The following is an 18,584-nucleotide window of genomic DNA, read 5'->3' as shown; positions in this document are numbered from 1 at the left end:
AAACGAACGAAACGGGACGGTGGGAAAGAACGGGCGGGAAATGAGTTCGGAAAGAACTATGTTAGCAGACCACAGCAAAAACTCAAGCAAACAACCTAGCCGTAACTCCAGAACAAACTTAAGTCACACCCTAGGAGGAAGGAGAGAAGCTACTGCAAGACAATCTAATATAGTTCATAAGGGGTTTATAACGACAAATTTAACGACAAACTAATTTACGGCAATGCAGTAGTACACTAAAAGGATGTAAAGGTCAAGAAATTTACTAGCCGTAACTCCAGAATAAACTTAAGTCACATCCTAGCAAAACCCAAACCAAAACAAACAATCAGCATGCTAACGGTATTAAACAAACTACAGCAAAATGGAATAAACTACAATAGTGTATTTGTAGACTAAAATAGTTGGAGAAGTCAAGAAACAACCCAGCCGTAACTCGAGAATAAACTTAAGTCACACCCTAGAAGGCAAAAAGACCAAACCAACTAGCAATCATACAGTTACACACAAACATACAACTGCAAAATCAATATACTACAACAGGAAGCCTAGCAATTAGTAAAATTGAAAAGTCAAAGGACAATCCAGCCGTAATTCGAGAATAAACTTAAGTCACACCCTAAAAAGCTATAAGACCTAAACAACAAACCAGCATACTAGCATACTCAACATACTAAAGCAAAAACAACAACATACTTCATCAGATATGACATACTACACTGAAATCCGGAAAAGTAGCGAAAAAAAACGAAAAGCGAAGTTTTGGGAGAGCGACGTTATTGAAAAAACGGAAAACGGAGAATTGTAAAGTTAAAGAACGAAAAGAACGCGGAAGAAAAACGGTACATAAACGAGCGACGAGAAAATTATGGGAATTCGATATTTTTTTTAGGCCGGAGGTTGTTAAAATTTTCACAACTTTTTCTGTGTTAATTGAGTTTCACTCAAATTACGAACCTTCTTGCTGGAAATTCGATTTTTCGACAATTTTGTCAAAAAAATTTTTGCCTTTGTCCAATTTTTCAAATTTTGGTCAATTTTTTTTGCAAATTCTTGATTACAGAACGGTATTCCAGTAAACTGGACGGTTTTAAACTCAAAAATACGGTTTATCAATGTTCGGTATTGATTTTCTTTAGTTTTAAGAATTGCCTCAAAATTGACCAAAAATTTTCAAAATTGAACGATTTAGCATTATTTTCTCTCAATTTTCTCTATATCAGAAGTACTTTTTTGATATACTAACAGACTATATCATTTTCTTGAATTTTTGGTAAATCGGCCAAAAATTTTCGAAATTGATGTTTTTTTTGTCTAAAAAATTGTGGGCCCCCTTATTAATGTTTTTTTTTTCAAAGAACAGTTAAATTTTACTACCCAATGCGATATCCAAAAATGGTTTACGGGTTGGGATTCTTGCCGTCTGAGCTAACTGAACATCAAAATATTTTTTTTTCGTTTTGGAAGAGTCTTACAGGTTTCTTTTTTCGTTACTTTTTCACGTGAAATCCAGCAGCCCTCTTCCGTAGTCGTTATGCCTCTTCTGGTGTTCAAAAATTTCGTCATCGTGTTTTGTCTATCTTAGGCCTCAGACACACTCTGCGGAAACTGGGGAAAGCTTCATAATTATCAATGATTGTAGAAAAATTATTGATATTATTGTCTTCTTGCTTCTCAATTTTCGATAATATTAAGCAAATGAGATGAAAGAGCCGGAAATTGTTCGGTAATTATCTTGTCCGTATTTGGTAAAGAGTAACTCGCTATGAAATTTTGTGACAATTCCTTTCAAAGGAAATTTAATTCCACGTTTAAAACGAGTTAAATTTATCCGGAAACTAGAAAGTAATAACAACCCAATCTCTTGTTGAACAAGTGTTGGGCAAATTAAAGGTTCCAAGACATCAACAGAAAAATTATCTGAGAGTAGGGAAAATAATCATGTTCAAGCTGACACGACAGAAAATGTTCGTAAAGCCGGTAGCGGTACCAATGTTAACTCTGATAAAACAGAAGTTCGGGAGCTCAATTCAACTCTTTTTCGACTATAAGAATACGTACAAAGCATAGCAACAACGTGTAAGCATTAAGACGTACAAAGCAACAAGTGATACTTAGACGGCAAGGTTTTTTCGATGCTCTTTTACTGGTTTTTTGTCTGATGTTATTGACGTCAAATCAGTTCGTATTCAATCGGCAATTGTCTAGAAAACCTAAAAATATTAAGCCGAAAACCAGCTTAATCGATACATATAGTGGTTATATTTACTTAAAATTAGGTTAAATGAACTTTTTCGGAACTTTCTACGTATATTAGAACGTATTTAAATCTTATTTTAAAGTTTAGAAATACTCGATTCTGATTGGCTGATAATATCTTGCTTACTTATTTACTTCGTAACATTTTTGGTGTAAACTTCTCTCAGAATTTTTTTTGTTGTTTTTCAATGCTGAATTTAATTGTTTTTCCGTGCCAAATAAAATAAATGCGAGAAAATTTTTCGAGAAAAATAATGAAGATGCAATAATATTTTTCAACAATTGGTCGCATATTAAGTTATTATGATGGTAATTTTTTGCGATTTTCCACTCTTAATGGTTTGCGTAAACTTTTTATAAATTCTAAAAATCAAAAGACTTTTCTTTGTTATTTTGTAGTTTTTTTGCTGAAAGTATTTGTATCAGTTTTCTGTGCCGGTTTTTCGACTATTCTTCAGGTTTTTTTATAAACGTTAAATGAGTCAAAGTTAGTTCTAAGTGCTTAAATTTAAGTCGTTATTTCCAAAACGTTTCAATGTTGATAAATGATTTCTTCACAGCAATGTACTATTTTCAGAGTAATTGTTTTAAATGTCGACAAATTTGAAGACACTTTGTGAAACTGATCAGGAGTTACGAAATGTTGCGAACGAAGTTCACGAAAAAATTGTCGAGAATATCAGTCCTCTAGGATCTGTGGAATCAATGTGTCTAAAAGATATGATAGTTCCGCCTGGTTTAAAATTCTCAACCTATAGTTCTTCAAATTTAGCGATTTTAGAGCTCTTTTATTCTATCAGATTTCGTGAAGATAGCACGCCACAGTCAATGACCTTTTTAGTTTTCTACGATTCTGAATCAAAAAATATTGAAGGACGTTTGAAAATAGAAGGCGAATTGTCGTGCGATCTGAAATCTTTTGTTCATAATTATTCGACGCCTATTCCTAGTCTCGGGTATGACGGAATTCCTTTTGGAATGCCAATTATTCCTGTTCCAATTTCAAGATTTCCACCAATTTCTGAACTTCACAGACGATCCGGTTTTGGGTTTGAGAGTTATCTTACAAACCATAACTTTCGTACTTGGAAAGTAAAAGTAAAAGATCTGTTTGAAAATCGTCCAGCGGCATGTTCCAAAAGTCGGTCCCCAAAAAATGAAAGTGAAAGTACCCAAAAACCATCGTGTGCAATTTGGGATGCCCTTATAAACGAGCAAAGTAGCCCAAGTTCTCGGTTGTCATGGTTACCGTTTGAGCTGATCGAAGTGATCTATGCCCATGTTGAAAATATCTGGAAAGAACACGTACAGACTGGGGGAGTTTTTGCAAGTGTAGTCGCAAAAGTGAAGTTTCCTCAGCCGAAAGGAATTAATGTGAATATGATGCCGATAAAACTGTGTGACAGCAGATCAATCCCTGGAAATATGAAACAGTACCTGCCAATGATTGTTGCATGCCCTATTGATTCGTAAGTATAGAACAGTTTACCCCATGAAATGTTTACAATTAATGCATACCGTTATAAAATTATAAACATGTGAATTTTAGATGGTTATATTCCACCGCGAGGAAAGAGGCAGTGTTCAAATTTTCCAAATCAATGGCAACCATTACTAGTGTTTTTAGTCTTAACAATTGTAGCACTGTTTAATTGCCGCCCTCATCTTCTCAGCTGGCTATTATTGCTCTCCTAATTTTTTTCAGTTCAAACAATTTGAATTGTATAGGGGCGATGTCTTTTTACGACTGAAAGGAGTATTGGAGAAGTTCTTTTTTTAAATCACTTTCATTGGAGTGAATTTTGAAGCAAAAACTGAAACGCGTGCGGCTTTTCAGAAAGATTTTTTTTTAATTTTTCGGTTCAAAGGTTTGATTATGATTTGTATCATTTTTACGTTTGTTTTGATAGTGGTTTGAAGGTTTCTGGTAATTAATATGAATTTTAAGCAAATTTGCAGGTTTTTCGGCTATTTTGCTCAATTTTAAACGAATTTTAGCCATTTTTCGCTGAGCGTTTTGTTTTACTGCCTAAGTAGGATTTGAAAAGACGCCTTTTACTAAAGGAGTCTTGAGATACCAATTGAGCACAGGTTTGCTGTTATAAATTTTGTTTTTTGTTGAGAAATATGACCAAAAATTTTAAGATTTTTATTGTATTTCGAAGTTCCTCATGTTTTCTTTAATTTTAGACACATTTCTTAGCCTATTATGACTTCAATATTATTTTGGGAGCTTTTGAATACTCGCATTTGGTTCCTAAATGTTTTTGACTTTATGTGCGATCGTAAAATAAAAAAAAATTGTTACTTTTTTAGTTCGATTTATTTTAAGGACTTTTATCATAAATTTCAAACATTTTTTAAAATCTCGTGAGTAGTTGAGTAGTTCAGGTATGTACTAATTTTTTGAATGCGCTGTTTTTTTTCGAGTGGTTTCCAGAATTCTTGTGCCTATGTTTTTCTGTTCACAATTTTTTGTGACTTGGAGAAGTGATTTCGATCACGCTAAAACACGAATTTGAACGGAAAAAAACTAAGGATTTTGCGACGTGAATTTTCACACCACTTTTAAAGTGGAGTGCGGAAACGATATTTGGACAAAAATTTGCTTTCTCGATTGTGGTTTTTTGGTTCACATGCGGCATTTGACTTTGTTTTTGCTATTTTTTCAATTTTTTTTTATCGGAATTGTCTCTAAGTGATTTCCCAGTCGATTTTTGCCCATTCTTAAACTAGTCTTTTGATTGGCCAATGAAAATTTTTCAATGAATTGTGTCAGGATTTATCAAGCTATGTTTTTTACTTCGTCGAATAAAAGTTTGTTTCGCTTTATTTTAGTTCAGAGCTTGTTCAACATGTTGCATGAAATCTGTTGTTTTCTCTAGACTGGTTTCCTGCTCTGCTCATTCTGCTCAAAGTGCTTTTAAACAGTAGTTACTCAGCAAATCAATCCAAAATGAATGGAGTCTTTAAAACACAACATCAAAAATAGAAACGATATAAACCCATACAGCCCAATTTTAGATGACCACTTCTGAAACTTTATTCTTTTAAGTCTTATTTACCACCCCTTATGCTTATTGGTATTGATACTACCCTCTCATTAAGAAACAAAATCATGTCTAACTACAACACTAAATAGAAAAGTTTGGTCTCTGAAACTGTTTTTGTTTAAAAATCAGTTTTAAATTTTTTTTATTATAATTGACGCTTGTTGTTTCGACGCACAAAGCAGAGACGAAAACTATATTCCCAACTGATTTTTTGCTCACTCAATTTTAGTCGATCGATATCTTTACCGTACAAAGCTGTGCGGAGTATCATTACAAAGTGAACGTAGCGTTTTTAATTGGAGAGGTGTCAGTTTTGTTTCCCATTTTTACGAGATGTCTGGATTTAGGTTTTTAAAATCATTTTGGGTTATTTTTTCCAAAAATTAGATATTTTTGCCAATTTGTTTTAAAATTCTTTGCTGTTGCAATATTTTCACATTTTAATTCAGTCATAATTACTTGCAGTAGTGTCTGGTGCATGACATCATGTTGCAGTTTAGTCTTCTCTTTTTTGCTGAAATTCATTGTATCAATGTATCAGAATGCTTCAATTAATTTTAGCTGTTATGCCGCTGTTTTTAGATCAAATTTGTTTTTCGTGTCTTCTCGGTATCAATTCAGGCTCAATTATAGAGGTTCAGGAAGTAATTAATCATCAACTTTGTAGCATTGCTACATATATTTTACAAAAAAAAAGATCGTAGATTGGTGCCGCATCTTTTTCAAAAATCTTTTTGTTACCTTTTCAGTGTTTTTTCTTTTCATGACCTTGAAAATTTCCCAGAGCACCTGTATGTAACTTTTCAAAGTCCTGAATTTTTTCTGAGACAGTTGATAAGTAATAACATCCTTAACATCTGCAATTGAGCATATATTGATACCGAGAAGATCTAAAAAACCAAATTGGATCTAAAAAAGGTGAAATTATTCATATTTTCTGCACTAGATTGATTTTTCGTTGAGATTGTTAAAATTGAAATGTTCTTTTTTAATAGCCGCGAAGCGCTAGCGGCTATTATTGGGGACATCGTGGTTTTTTTAATTTGTCATCTCCACGGATGATTCTTACGACCTGACTTCTTAGAATAGACTTTTTCAATGAGTGAATTCTACTTCTTTGCAGTTAAAGTCTGTGTTTTGCGTCATTTTTTTAGCTCAATTGCGTGACTTACCTCACTCAAAAAGTGACGTCTGAACTCAATTATGGAACTTTAAATGTTATGGACATTTACTAGTTAAAAAAAATAGTGTGCATGTAATTAGTGCCAAACGTTTTTGCCCTAATTCTGGAGTATTAGAGTCTTGCGTTTTTGATTTCGATTATCAATTTTAAAAACGTTCTTTTAAGCTCTTTAAGGGATTGGTGGTCGATCTGTCTATCTTATTTCTAAGTTTCAATTCATGGAAGGCCACAAGGGTCTATCGCGGCTATTATCCGGCCATTTGCTGGCTATGTTTGCTTTCAATCTTTTGATTTTCTGTAATTCTAATTTTTCAAGTTGGTGTACAAATCTCAAAATGACATCGTCCCTATAATATTCGGAAAAATAAGTGTTCTTAATTGACGAAAAGTATTAGCAGGGCTAGTTTTGGAACAATCTCGGACTGTTACAATCCCAAAAATAATACGGATTGTAATCATTCGGTCTTTTTTTAAAATAAATTAGTGGATCTTTTTAATTTTAATTAAATAAAAGAACATTTAAAATCAAAGCTCAGCAGTGATAGGTTCAAATTGCTTCCTCAGCAGCTCCAAATTAATGCACTTAGTTTTTTTACTTGAAAGCAAATGGTCTTTTTGACTTTGAAAAATATTTGATTTTTAAATAAATAATGGCTTATTGAACTTTGTCATTTTTTTCTTGATTTTGTAGCTTAGTGTCAGCAAAAAAGAATGCTTCCTCATTCTACTGATTTAAAAAAATTAATCTTAGCTTATGCTTCAGGTTATGGTTTTCTGGCTTGGTTACTACTAGATTTCATTTTTTATTTTTAGGTATTTGCACATTTTTCACGTTTTCTAGTTTTGTCACATTACCACGTCATTGACAGTTCATATATCACATTATTGGCAGGCTTGCAAAATCAGACACAATTGATAATATTAAAATCCTTAAAATTATAGACTATGCTTTTAACGGGACTACTTTCTCGAATAACCTAATTGAATTTTTTCATTTTGTCTTTAACTGTTGTTTTTACTTTGTCTTTTTAGTCGTATGAAATTTCCTGTACAATGACCCGGTTTCATTGGCTTTAAATGGAGGAATAAATGGGCTGATATTTGTTTATGGCAGATGGCTTTCATGACTTTGAAAACAATTGTTTTCCAAAATAAAAACTTTTTTTGCTTCCCAGTTTTGTTCCTTTTTATGTCTGCTTCTTAACTAGTCTCGTTAGTTACAGGCCAAATATGACATTATTTGTGTTAAGGTAAGGTCTCAAAAGGGATTGGTGACAATATCTAATGTTTTTAAAGGATTCTTTATGACTTTACTGACTTCGAAACGGGTTTTTCTCAAAAAAAAGTAAATTTTTTTTGATTTTGTCATATTTGACGTTGTTTTTGAAGACGTCAGACATAGTGTGGATAATTGCAGACCTGGTCTCAAGGGCTTGCATTGGAAGAATAAACCAACCTATTTGATTATTTTCTTTTGTAATTATTGGCTTTCATGACTTTGGAAATAATTTTTTTTCGAAAAAACGAATTACTTAATTTTGCCTTTTTCTTCTTTTTGTCTGCTTGTTATCTGGTTTCATGAATGAGAGGTGCAATAATACTTTTTTGGTGTTTAAAGAAAGTGCAATCAAACGTATTTTGAGGTCCAAAGTATTGCTTTACGGCTTCGAAAGCGTTTTCTGGCAAGTTTTTTTTAATTGATTTTTTGTCTGTCTATTTGTTGTTCTTTTTGTAACCGCACCAAAAATGAATACCGACAGTTCTTAATTAACTCTTTTCGAAGCATTTGTAGTCGAAGCATTTGTAGTCGTATAGATGGGATATTTTAGTTGATTTCTAATGGTTTTCATTACTTTGAAAGTAATTGTTTGTAAAAAAAATGCTAATTTTTCAAATTTACTGGGTTTGTTCTTTATTGTCTAATTGTTATCAAGCCTTATTATGGACTGGTCCCATATCTTTTCTGGTGAATTACAAGTGATTTTGTTTAGTTTCAGTTTTATCTGACGCTATTTTGACTTTGCTATCTAGTTTTGTTTTTTTTTTTTAAAACGGACATAAAAATTTTTATGTAATTAATGTTTGTTGTCGTTGTTTGATTTTGCTGTTCGTCTTGATTCGCTTTCCTAATAATGGCATATATCATCAATCTAATACATTTTTTCACTCCACAGTTATTTTCTTTGGAGGCTATCTTTTCGTTCATCCACCATTTTTTTGAAAAATACTTGAATTTTTTTGTTTTTCTATCTGTTCCTCATCTGGTAGACAATTATGCCAAAATTGTGTTTGAGCGGGGTCGGAACAATATGTGCGATTGCAACATACCCAGCCTCCTTGTTGCATATTTTGTCACAGTTCATTTCTAAGTATGCTGCTACTAAAGTAGTGTCTCTAGGTGAATTTTGCATCTACGAATTTTGGTTCGTTTCTTACAAACTCTGGGTTTCTTTTTTGTGTTGTGTCACGCAATTTTCGCCATTTGTTCGTTCCATTTCTCAACCTTTTACTTTTACTCAGGTTGTAAACATTAGTTTTAATCAGTATTACACTACTTTACCAAAATGCTGCCTTACAGCTCAAAGCGTTTGGCTTGCGATAAGGCGTGAAAAAAGCGCTGAATTTAAAGTTTTAAATGAGATTTCATTATAGTGTTTTCAGCTTACACAGAAAAGATGGTTAAGCTTCTTTTAATTTTTATCACGCTGTGGCGATTTGAAATGTGCGATTTCCTTAGAGGAAAAGGGAGCAATTCAGTTCAAAGTCGAGATCTAGTACTCAGCGTTCATACAAATGATAACGAAAAACGGTTTACGGAATCAATACATCTCCTCCAGTGGAGGAATTAAGCGAGCTCTTTCAAATACTAGAACAAATTTCTCTACAAAAAGAAACCAAAAAAAAAATTAAAACGGACAAGCTCTTTTATGTTTTGAGGTAAAATACAATCCTTTTGACAGAAACTATTTTTTGGGTAACCTAACAAGGTAAACGTTCTTGTTTACTTGGAAATTTAGAAAATCACGACAAAAGTTCGAATTTTGGAGACCTTGTTTTTCACAGGATAATGCCCATGTGCTTAAATCAAAGATTTTTAGCAATCTCTCCACAAAAAGAGCCGAGAGGTACTAAAATGATCAGCAAATAGTCCTGCAATCGCAATCCAATTGGAAATTTGTAAGGAGTTTTACAGTTTTAACAGTTACGAAAACAGGAAATTCTTTGGGGGAAATTCAGTAGAAAAACTGGGAACTTTTTCTCAGATGTCGTTAAAAATTTGAATGAAAACTATGCAAACCGTTTACTAGATTTTATAAAGCTAAAAGGTGATGACTGGTTACTAGAGATATTGTTTGAACTCAAAATGTTTTTGTTTGATTTTTGTAGCGTTTTGTTTCAAAAAATTCGGTATATGTGTGAGTGGCTCTTTGATACCATTGTGTTTATCCTGCTCCTGATATAGTGCAACTGTTTTTTTCAGATAAATTGCTTTTAACGATGCATTTATCGCTTTGAGTGTTTCTTATCTGCACTTAAGTTTATACCTGATCTGGTATCTGAGATGGAATTCATCGTAGTGATTTAAAATTGTCTGGCACATTTAGTATTTTGCTTTTTTAGAGCGGAATTCGATGAAATCGGATATTTGACAATTCACGAGTCTAAAATTGAAGAAGATGGGAAGAGCCAACGGAGAGGAGGAATCCACACTGAGACTCCTGGAAAGATATGGCTGGAGTCTCATCGGGATCCTAGTTTGGATACGGTAATGTCTCAAGTTTCATCATCGGAGTGCTGCAATAGACAAGTTTTACTCTACCGCGTTTTCCATTAGGACGATTAGACAATTGCCGGTCTATTAGCCTTGCAACAATAGGGTTAATACTGATCTATTCATTGTTTTACACATATGTAAGGTTTTCGAAGTTTTTCGACCTTTTTAAGCAAATGTTAAATTTCAGATTCAATGTTTTTTTTGCTATTTTGTGGTTTTATACTCTTTTGATTGATTTTCATCCGTATAGAAAGTTTTGCTTGACATTAGTTAGTTTTTCAAGTTACGAATTTTATCAAATATAAATTGATTTTGTCGGAGAAAATTAGTTAGGTTTGATCAAATTTTTACCCGTTTTGTGTATTTTAACTTTTTTCCGCGCATTTTTGATGTTCGTGATTTTATTGGTATGAAATTTGTTAGCAGAAACTATTAGTTTGTTAGTACTCAAACAATCGAAAGTTTTCATGGTTTTGTTTTTTTTGTTGTTTCTCATTTTCATCACTTTTGTTTTTTCTCAGTTTTTATCTTTTTGGAAGAGCCACTCAGCTATTGTAGTGAAATATTTTTGAGCTGCTATTTTCTTTTCTTTCGTCAATCAACAATTTTTTTTTGCTTATCCTGCGATTCCTTATATCAACGTTTTATATGATATTTCTTGTCTCATTGTGGCTCATTGAATTCTTCGTTTATTGTGCTCTGATCGCATTTGAAGAGAAGTACTTGAGCAAGTGCAAAGTCATTGAAATCAAAATGGGAGGGTATAAACTCCCAATGCATGGTTAGTAATTCTCCTTAGTTCATTTTCCTTCAGATATGAAGGAAGTTGCTATCTAGGTGCCGAGACAAAATACCCAAATTATCCCCAATATTATCCCCTCAATCATTTAACCCCTCTATCATTTCATCCCGCCACTTAGCAGTCGACATTAAAGGCATGTTTTGTCATAATTAAGTGGATAAATTAATCCCACGTTCGGTTGTGATAGTTTCATATCAAGTCCCACGGGCCGCTGAGGCATGGCCATGGCCCGCGAGGCATGGCCAAATGATTATATTGCTAATTTAATTATGCTTATTTTATAGAAAGATTAAAATCGGGTTGAAATGATAGAGGGGTTAAATGATACCGGGGTGAATAAATCGGGGTTAAAAGATAGGGGGTTAAATGAATAGGGGTGAAAAAGCGGGACACCAATATTTAGCTAGCGCATTATTGGCCATTCCTCAGCGGCCTGTGGGACTTGATTTGAAACTATCACAACCGAACATGGTATTAAATTATTCACCTAACTAGGAGAAAACATGCTTGTATGTTAAGCTGATAGTTTAATCCCATGTTCGGTTGTGATAGTTTCATATCACGTCCCACGGGCCGCTGATGCTTATTTGGAATCGGATTATCGAACGAAAAGATCAAATGCAATAAATTGGGTATTTTGGCATTGGGTATATTGTCATGTAACCTGTTATCTAAATTAAATTGTGCTTCTATAACATACTAACACCCCCTGAGAGGGCCAAAGCAGGCTGCAATTGACACACAACCCGCATTGCTTCTAGGACAATCATGTTCGACGGCAGTCGGTTATGTTTAATTTTTCATATTGTTTCAGAAAGACGGAGGCTCTTGGCTACTGGAGGAATTCGGGCCAATCGCGTGGGGTGGAGGTACACTTGTTCACACATATTTTTTAGATCATCCTTTCGAATGCCTTAACGTTATCAAGCAGATGTTGTTATTTCTTATTCATGTGTTTTATCATGAATAATTAGAAAATAAAACACGGAAAAAGCTCCAAGTAGATTTAACGTTTTCGCCTCAAAAGTTGTTTGTAATGATATAAAATTCTTTATTTCGCTCCTTCCATGTGCTTTTTGGTCAGAAAACTGGATCTAATTTGTTTCGGCCCCCCGAAACAGAATAGATCCAGAAAACTTACTCCCCTACGCACGTGTTTCATGCGCAGTATGGTGCCATATGACAACGCACATTTTGAGATGGGGGATTATAAGCGACATGGGCAAATGTATTGTCAACTTTTTGGGTTTGCAACAATATAATGGAATATTTGACAACTTATTTTTTAAGCCCTTCCTGTCATGTCACTTTAATCAAAATAGTTATGGGCTAGAGACCAATGATAATTAGTGTTAGAAAAAATGTGGACAGGGTGGCCGAGTGGTTAAGGCGTTGGACTGCTAATCCAATACGGTCTCCGTGCGTGGGTTCGAATCCCATCCCTGTCGTATTTTAAACTAGAGGAACGACGATATGGAATGTTCAAATAGCTTTTTCTTGACGCGAGTTGTGTCAAAAAGTGATGTGATGTCACAAGGAATGTGATCCAAGTGTTATTGGAAAAATTGGTTCGTTTCCAATACACCCCCCCCCCCACACACACACACACACACACACACACACACACACTTGGTGCTTTAACGCCACACTTAGTGCTATAGTATTATAACCCCTTTCCCTCGATTGCCGGAAATATGCCATAAGTGGGCTATAATGGGAGAGACCCGGAAAATCCTCCATAATTTTAAAATAGCAAATTTTTTAATTGTAATTAAAACACTCACGTGCACATTTTACAATGCCGAAAGTCTGCAGTGCCAGAAGTTAAAATGCCAGAAGTTGCTACTTAGCCAGAAGTTAGCTTCCCTTGACTTTCGTCATTTTAAAACGTGCGCGTTTCGTGTTTTAAGCATGGTTAAGTGACTCTGCAGAAGTCACTTCGAAATTCTGACTTAATATCTCGAACCGCTTCGCGGTTCTCGATAAACGCCAGAAGTTCTCAGTGACTTCAAGCAGAGTCACTTAACCATTACTTATAGCACGCGCGTGTCAGTGTCAACGCTGAGGGAGGCCGCAAAAGGACGCAAAGTCTAAATTTTCTGATTCAGTTTTGTGTATTGGAAAATCGTTTATATATTTGGAGCTTTTCCGTTTGCTTGTACCCCCTCTTCCCCTCCCAAACGCACCCCCACAAACGCACGTGTCATATGGCGATTCACTAATTCGCTATGTAACTGACGTGCTCTGTAACGGGGGCGGGGGGTTGCATAACGTACTGGAGGAGGGAGGGGACACAAACGCAAAGATCTAAATATTTGTAGTGTTTAAAATATTTAGACAAAATTAGCTCTAAAGTCATAACATGCGTTGTGGTGCATTTTCAAAAACATGCAGATTAAATCAAGTTTTTTTTTAACAGGCTTGTTCGATGGCAATCTGGAATCCAACTATCACTATGTTGGTGGTCTCTACATGGCATCTAATGTGAGTGACAGCTGTCGAGTGTGGAACTGCAAAGTGAAAAATCCAGAGGAGATAGTGGGACACCTTGGGGACCTGGAACACATGGCAAGCTACCTAGGAGAGGGGGAGACATTAGAGGCGGGTTGGTGGATAATTTAAAACTTGCTTCCGAACTGGTTGTGCTGTGACATATATCTGTGCAGAGCAGAATTATTTTTGTTAATAAGCTGAACGATTTCCACGCCGAGTTATCTTAATTATAATACTTAAGTACTTAATTGACAGTTTATTTTTTAGGGGTTTTTTGTAAATACAGTTTAATTTTGCTGACAGTTTTTTGAGAGTTAACTTTAATGGCTAATGGCATGGTTGCTTTTGAAGCTTTCCAGCACTGATTTAACACTATGAGAAGAAACTTGTCCAAAACTGGAAAAAACTCTGAAGTGAAAGAAATTGTCAGTTAGTTGCCTTAAGCTTGTAACAAGACAGTTTTGATCTCTGGTTAAGGTTTGGTCGCCATAAAACTTTTTCGTTGAGTTTTGTTATTTGCACATGATTGCGGCATCAAATAGATATTGGTTTATTTCTTTAACTGCTTTTGTGTGTTGAACGCCATTTTCCAGTTGTGTTGGATTCAATGCTAATTTATTTTTATGGGCCATACGAAAACAGATCCTGGTTATAATTGACATTTTTCATTCACTTCTGTTCTTTTTGCATTTATCGCCGTTTGCCATCAACTGATAACATGTGAATGACGTAATTTGTTTAGCTCATTTAGTGAGATATGTAGTAAAATTTTGTTTCCTGTGGGATGTAATGAAAGTTTTTATCAAAAGTATCTTTAAAGGCATTGTCAATCAACAGGAATAACCGTCAAGTTAATTACAAATGTTCCAAAAACATCAAATCTTGTGAACTATTTATTTTATATTAAAGATGGCTGGGGCTGGTTGCACAAGTTGCAATATATAAAATGAATCAACAATGTCTTTTAGATGTCTCACTTGGTTTCATACACTTAGACATCTTTTTAATGCCCCCATTTACAATTTATATCCTGTTTTATAGCATGTTACTATATAAAAAGAGCACTTGTGGCGGGAGGCGCAAATTATATATGCCCACTAATCTGGTGGGGTGCAAAACAAATAGATCTCAAGTTTAAAACGGTAAAAGATCAACAATTGCACTCAAACGAAGTTTGTAGCAACATATTAGTCCTGTTGGTCTTTTTTAATGCGATTTTTTTGCTTGACCGATTTTTTTGTCTAACCCGTTTGACTTTTCGTCCTCAAAAACGGGATAAATATGGAGCGCCCAACGGGTATTATGTTGTCTTAGATCCTTTCAGCTCGCTAGTCTCCAAGTATGCGATTAACAGAAACTGTTTTGGAGCCCTAATTTATGGTGTGGAGGGCGGTTCTTAGAGTTTGACCCCCCTCCCTCCACAACCCCACCAGCCCCGCTGACGTCACACCCCCAATCTACTGCACATCATTCAGGCCGTAAGGGCCCCGTGCAGCCACCAGCCCCCCTCACCCGATTCACCCCCGCTGCGCTCACCTCACGCCCCTTCAATTACGCTAAAGCTAGCCTCACTAAAACGTTGCAAGCTACTGACGAAGCCAACCGGTCGCAGGTCGTTTGAAATCAATTCTCCCGACGTTAGTTGGTTATGTTTAAATTTGTTCTTCTTTAATTGAAACCAAGACTTTTCCGATGTTGGAAGCTCTATTTTCAGATGCTTTTTAAATTACTCTCAAATGAAGTTTGAAGATATTATTTTAGTCCTATGACCCTTTTCATGCAATTTTTGGGTCCTTCCTATTATAGCCCACCGCCAGCTTAGTGGTCATAACCTTTAGCCCCCCCCCCCAATATGTTAATTAGACAATAATAAGGTCTATAATTTCGTGGGGTATGTTATAATGGAAAAGGGTCCGATTTTTCGCTTGACCGATTTTTGGTCTGACCGATTTAACTTTTCCTTCCCAAAAACGGGATAAGCAGGTAAATACCGGGCGGCATTGAGTAGCTGAACAGCTCTCTTAGAGCCGTTCGTCTCACTAGTTTCTACGTATGCGATTCGCCAAAATTGTTTTGAGCAGACAACTTCATGATGTGAAAGGCGGTTTTTAATCTTCAAGGGTTGACCCCCGCCCCCAACTCTCACCCAGTCCAACCTCCTCCACGTGAAGGTTTGGATCCCCCTCTTCATGCCCTCCCAACCCTACCCCCTAGCATCCCTACGCCCCAACTGGCTGCTACCGAAGCCAACCGCTCGACGGTTGTTCGAGAGCCATTCGCCCGACGTTAGTCAGTTATGTTCAATTTTTTTGTGGAACTAAATAAAAGATCAATCAGGTGTGTTCTTCTTTTGGTCAATATTGTTCTCAAGAGACAGCACTTGTGACTGGTTTAGGCCTATGTGAAAATCTCTCAAGCATTGTATGTACCAATGTAATGATCTATTTATGCAGCTTTGAAAGTTCAAATCTTAATCTAAATTAAAACCTTTCATAAGCGCAGCATATTTTATCAGGAGAATGAACAAAGTAGTCCGTTCTATCAGTTTTGTTGATTAATTTAACTTCAGTTGAGAAAGTGTGAAAAATAAAGTTTTGTTATTGTGACAGGCAACTAAGAAGGGCGAATAAGGTAGAAACTAATTAAGACAACGAAAATCAGACAAATTTGAGTTAGTTATTTCGTTGAGTACGTTTATCTTCCACGAGCGTTTCTTTGACTGTTCTTGACGTATTGGCTTATTGACAGATTGAAGCAATGCTGTCCGGCCTAGGGAAACCATTAATACCAAAAGTAAAAATTAAAACACTCACGTGCACATTTTAAAATACCGAAAGTCTGCATTGCCAGAAGTTAAAATGCCAGAAGTTGCTACTTAGCCAGAAGTTGACCTTCCTTGACTTTCGTCATTTTAAAACGTGCGTTTTGTGTTTTAAGCATGGTTAAGTGACTCTGCAGAAGTCACTTCGAAATTCTGATTCAATATCTCGAACCACTTCCCGGTTCTCGATGAACGCCAGAATTTCTCAATGACTTCAAGCAGAGTCACTTAACCATTCATTACGTACAATAGTCTTGTAAGCTTAATTCAAAAGCATGGATATCGAGAACTTTTAATTTTGGACTGTTTAGTATATAAGGTGAAGAATGTATATTAGAACGAGGCACGTCTGTATTTTTTTGTGACAGCAGAAAGGATTAGGACGAGAAAAGAATTCAAAATGTGCAATACTAGATCATTTCTTGGGTCTTTCCCCGTGTCCGGACAAAAGAGTCCCAGACAAGACAGTCCCGAATAAAACAGTCCGAAATTGCAAAATATTCCCAGACAAAACAGTCCCAGACAAAATAGTCCCAATAAAACAGACAAAACAGTCACAGACAAAATAGTCCCAAACAAATATTGGAACAAATAAAATATTGGAACGGAAGATTATATAATCTACAAACAATTAACAAACATAATCTATAAGTTAAGCTTCTGAATGCATTGTTTTTAATTGATATGAATTAGGACTAAAACAAAAACTTGTTTAAAAATACATTATTTGTCAAAAACTATGTTTTCATAGGCTTAATTTTTGTTCAAAGAAATACAATCATATGAATACCTCAAGGGGTTTATTTCCTAATTGATGTGCACATGTTGGACTCTATCTTTAGTTCGGACTATTTTGTCTGGGACTGTTTTGTCGGTTTTCTTGGGACTGTTTTGTCTGGGAATGTTTTGCTATTTGGGACTGTTTGTCTGTTCGCCGTCTTTCCCATTATAGCCCCCCATTATGGTATAATTACCATGACTGGGGGGGGGGCTATAGGTTATCTGACAACTAAGCTTGGGGGGGGGGCTATAATGGGAAAGACCCCCATTTCTTTACGCCAGCATAATTGAGCTGTTGATAATGCTCGTCGCTCACAAGATAATTCTGGACTCTCTGAAGGCTAGTTGTTGTACATTTGGCTGCTGTGTTTTGTCAAGGCGACTTAGTTTGGATGACAGACTGCACCCCCCACGAGTCCCTGCCTCTTAAGAAGGGAACCTACAGACAGTACTTCAGACTAGTTACTAGTCAAGTGAGTGTGTGGTATGCAGACCATTCTACTCCGAACCCACTGGGCATCACACCTCCCGATCACGTGACCATTGTACATGGGAACAAGTTTGGGCTCACAGAGGAAGAGTACCCACCGAGGTTTTGTAGAGACCAGACATCTGCTAGTGGAGGAGCTAGAGCCCCTGGGAGTTCATTACTGACGCGACTGAAATCTAATTTGAAATTACCTGGAAGAAAAAAGTAACAAAGCTTGATATTTTTGCACTTTTGGAAGAGCGAATTTGGTACAAAAATCAAAACTCTTAACTGGTCAGTTTTGGTGCTATACATTTCTTCAGATTTTTTAAAGTAATTTGTTAAGGAAATCTTAGAAATATTTTAGAAAGTTTAAGAAAATATTAATAATGAATGCTTGCATAATGTATATATTTTTTCAAGCATGTTTAACCTTTCGGTTATAAATTAATTTTACTTGTTTTCAGTAATTTATCATAATTTAAGAATGCATGTTTTCAATTTTGTGGGCTTCAAGTTTGTACAGCTTACAAGACTGGCTTGTGATCTGAGGTAAAAAAAAACCGAGTTCATTTTAAGGATATCCTTTTCGTTTTAAAGACCGTTAATGTCTATGCAATTAACTATTATTTAAATTGCTTGTGACTTCTACAAGCAACTTTGATGAACAGTCGATTACAATGAAAAAAATTCTGAATCTATTTTTCTGGGCCATTTTTGTTGTTTCCGAATAACTGACTGAATACGCTAGGATGCCTCGACTTCTTGAGGCATCAAAGGAAGCTGACAAAAAAGATAAAAATCAAGTGTCAAGACATTAAAGCTTACCACATAGTTCTAACCGCAGAACCGCGCTGCGATTTACCCATGCAAAACAAAATTCCTGCAGTCCGTTTATTGTTTTACATTTCATTCATTTTACAGGCAAAACGTAAAAATAAAAGAATTA

The 18,584-nt window shown here is 35.4% G+C and overlaps 1 protein-coding gene and 1 non-coding gene across 2 annotated transcripts; both read left to right on the top strand.

Annotated features, from left to right (window-relative positions):
- The first annotated feature begins 2,840 nt into the window (after window positions 1-2,840).
- On the top strand, window positions 2,841-18,141 carry LOC142348256 (uncharacterized). The gene is made up of 5 exons (XM_075399551.1): window positions 2,841-3,728; window positions 10,117-10,261; window positions 11,887-11,941; window positions 13,492-13,677; window positions 17,545-18,141. Exons 1-5 carry the CDS (start codon window positions 2,851-2,853, stop codon window positions 17,862-17,864), a joined length of 1,584 nt encoding a protein of 527 aa, XP_075255666.1. The 5' UTR covers window positions 2,841-2,850; the 3' UTR covers window positions 17,865-18,141.
- Trnas-gcu (transfer RNA serine (anticodon GCU)) lies at window positions 12,439-12,520 on the top strand. Its single transcript has one exon. It is a non-coding gene; the product is annotated as a tRNA-Ser (tRNA).
- Window positions 18,142-18,584: the final 443 nt, after the last annotated feature.

The sequence above is a fragment of the Convolutriloba macropyga genome, chromosome 10, assembly GCF_964194025.1.
Source record: "Convolutriloba macropyga chromosome 10, txConMacr16.3, whole genome shotgun sequence".
Lineage (NCBI taxonomy): Eukaryota > Metazoa > Xenacoelomorpha > Acoela > Convolutidae > Convolutriloba > Convolutriloba macropyga.
Note: the sequence above shows the minus strand (reverse complement) of the source record. Positions and strands in the feature narration are given on the sequence as shown.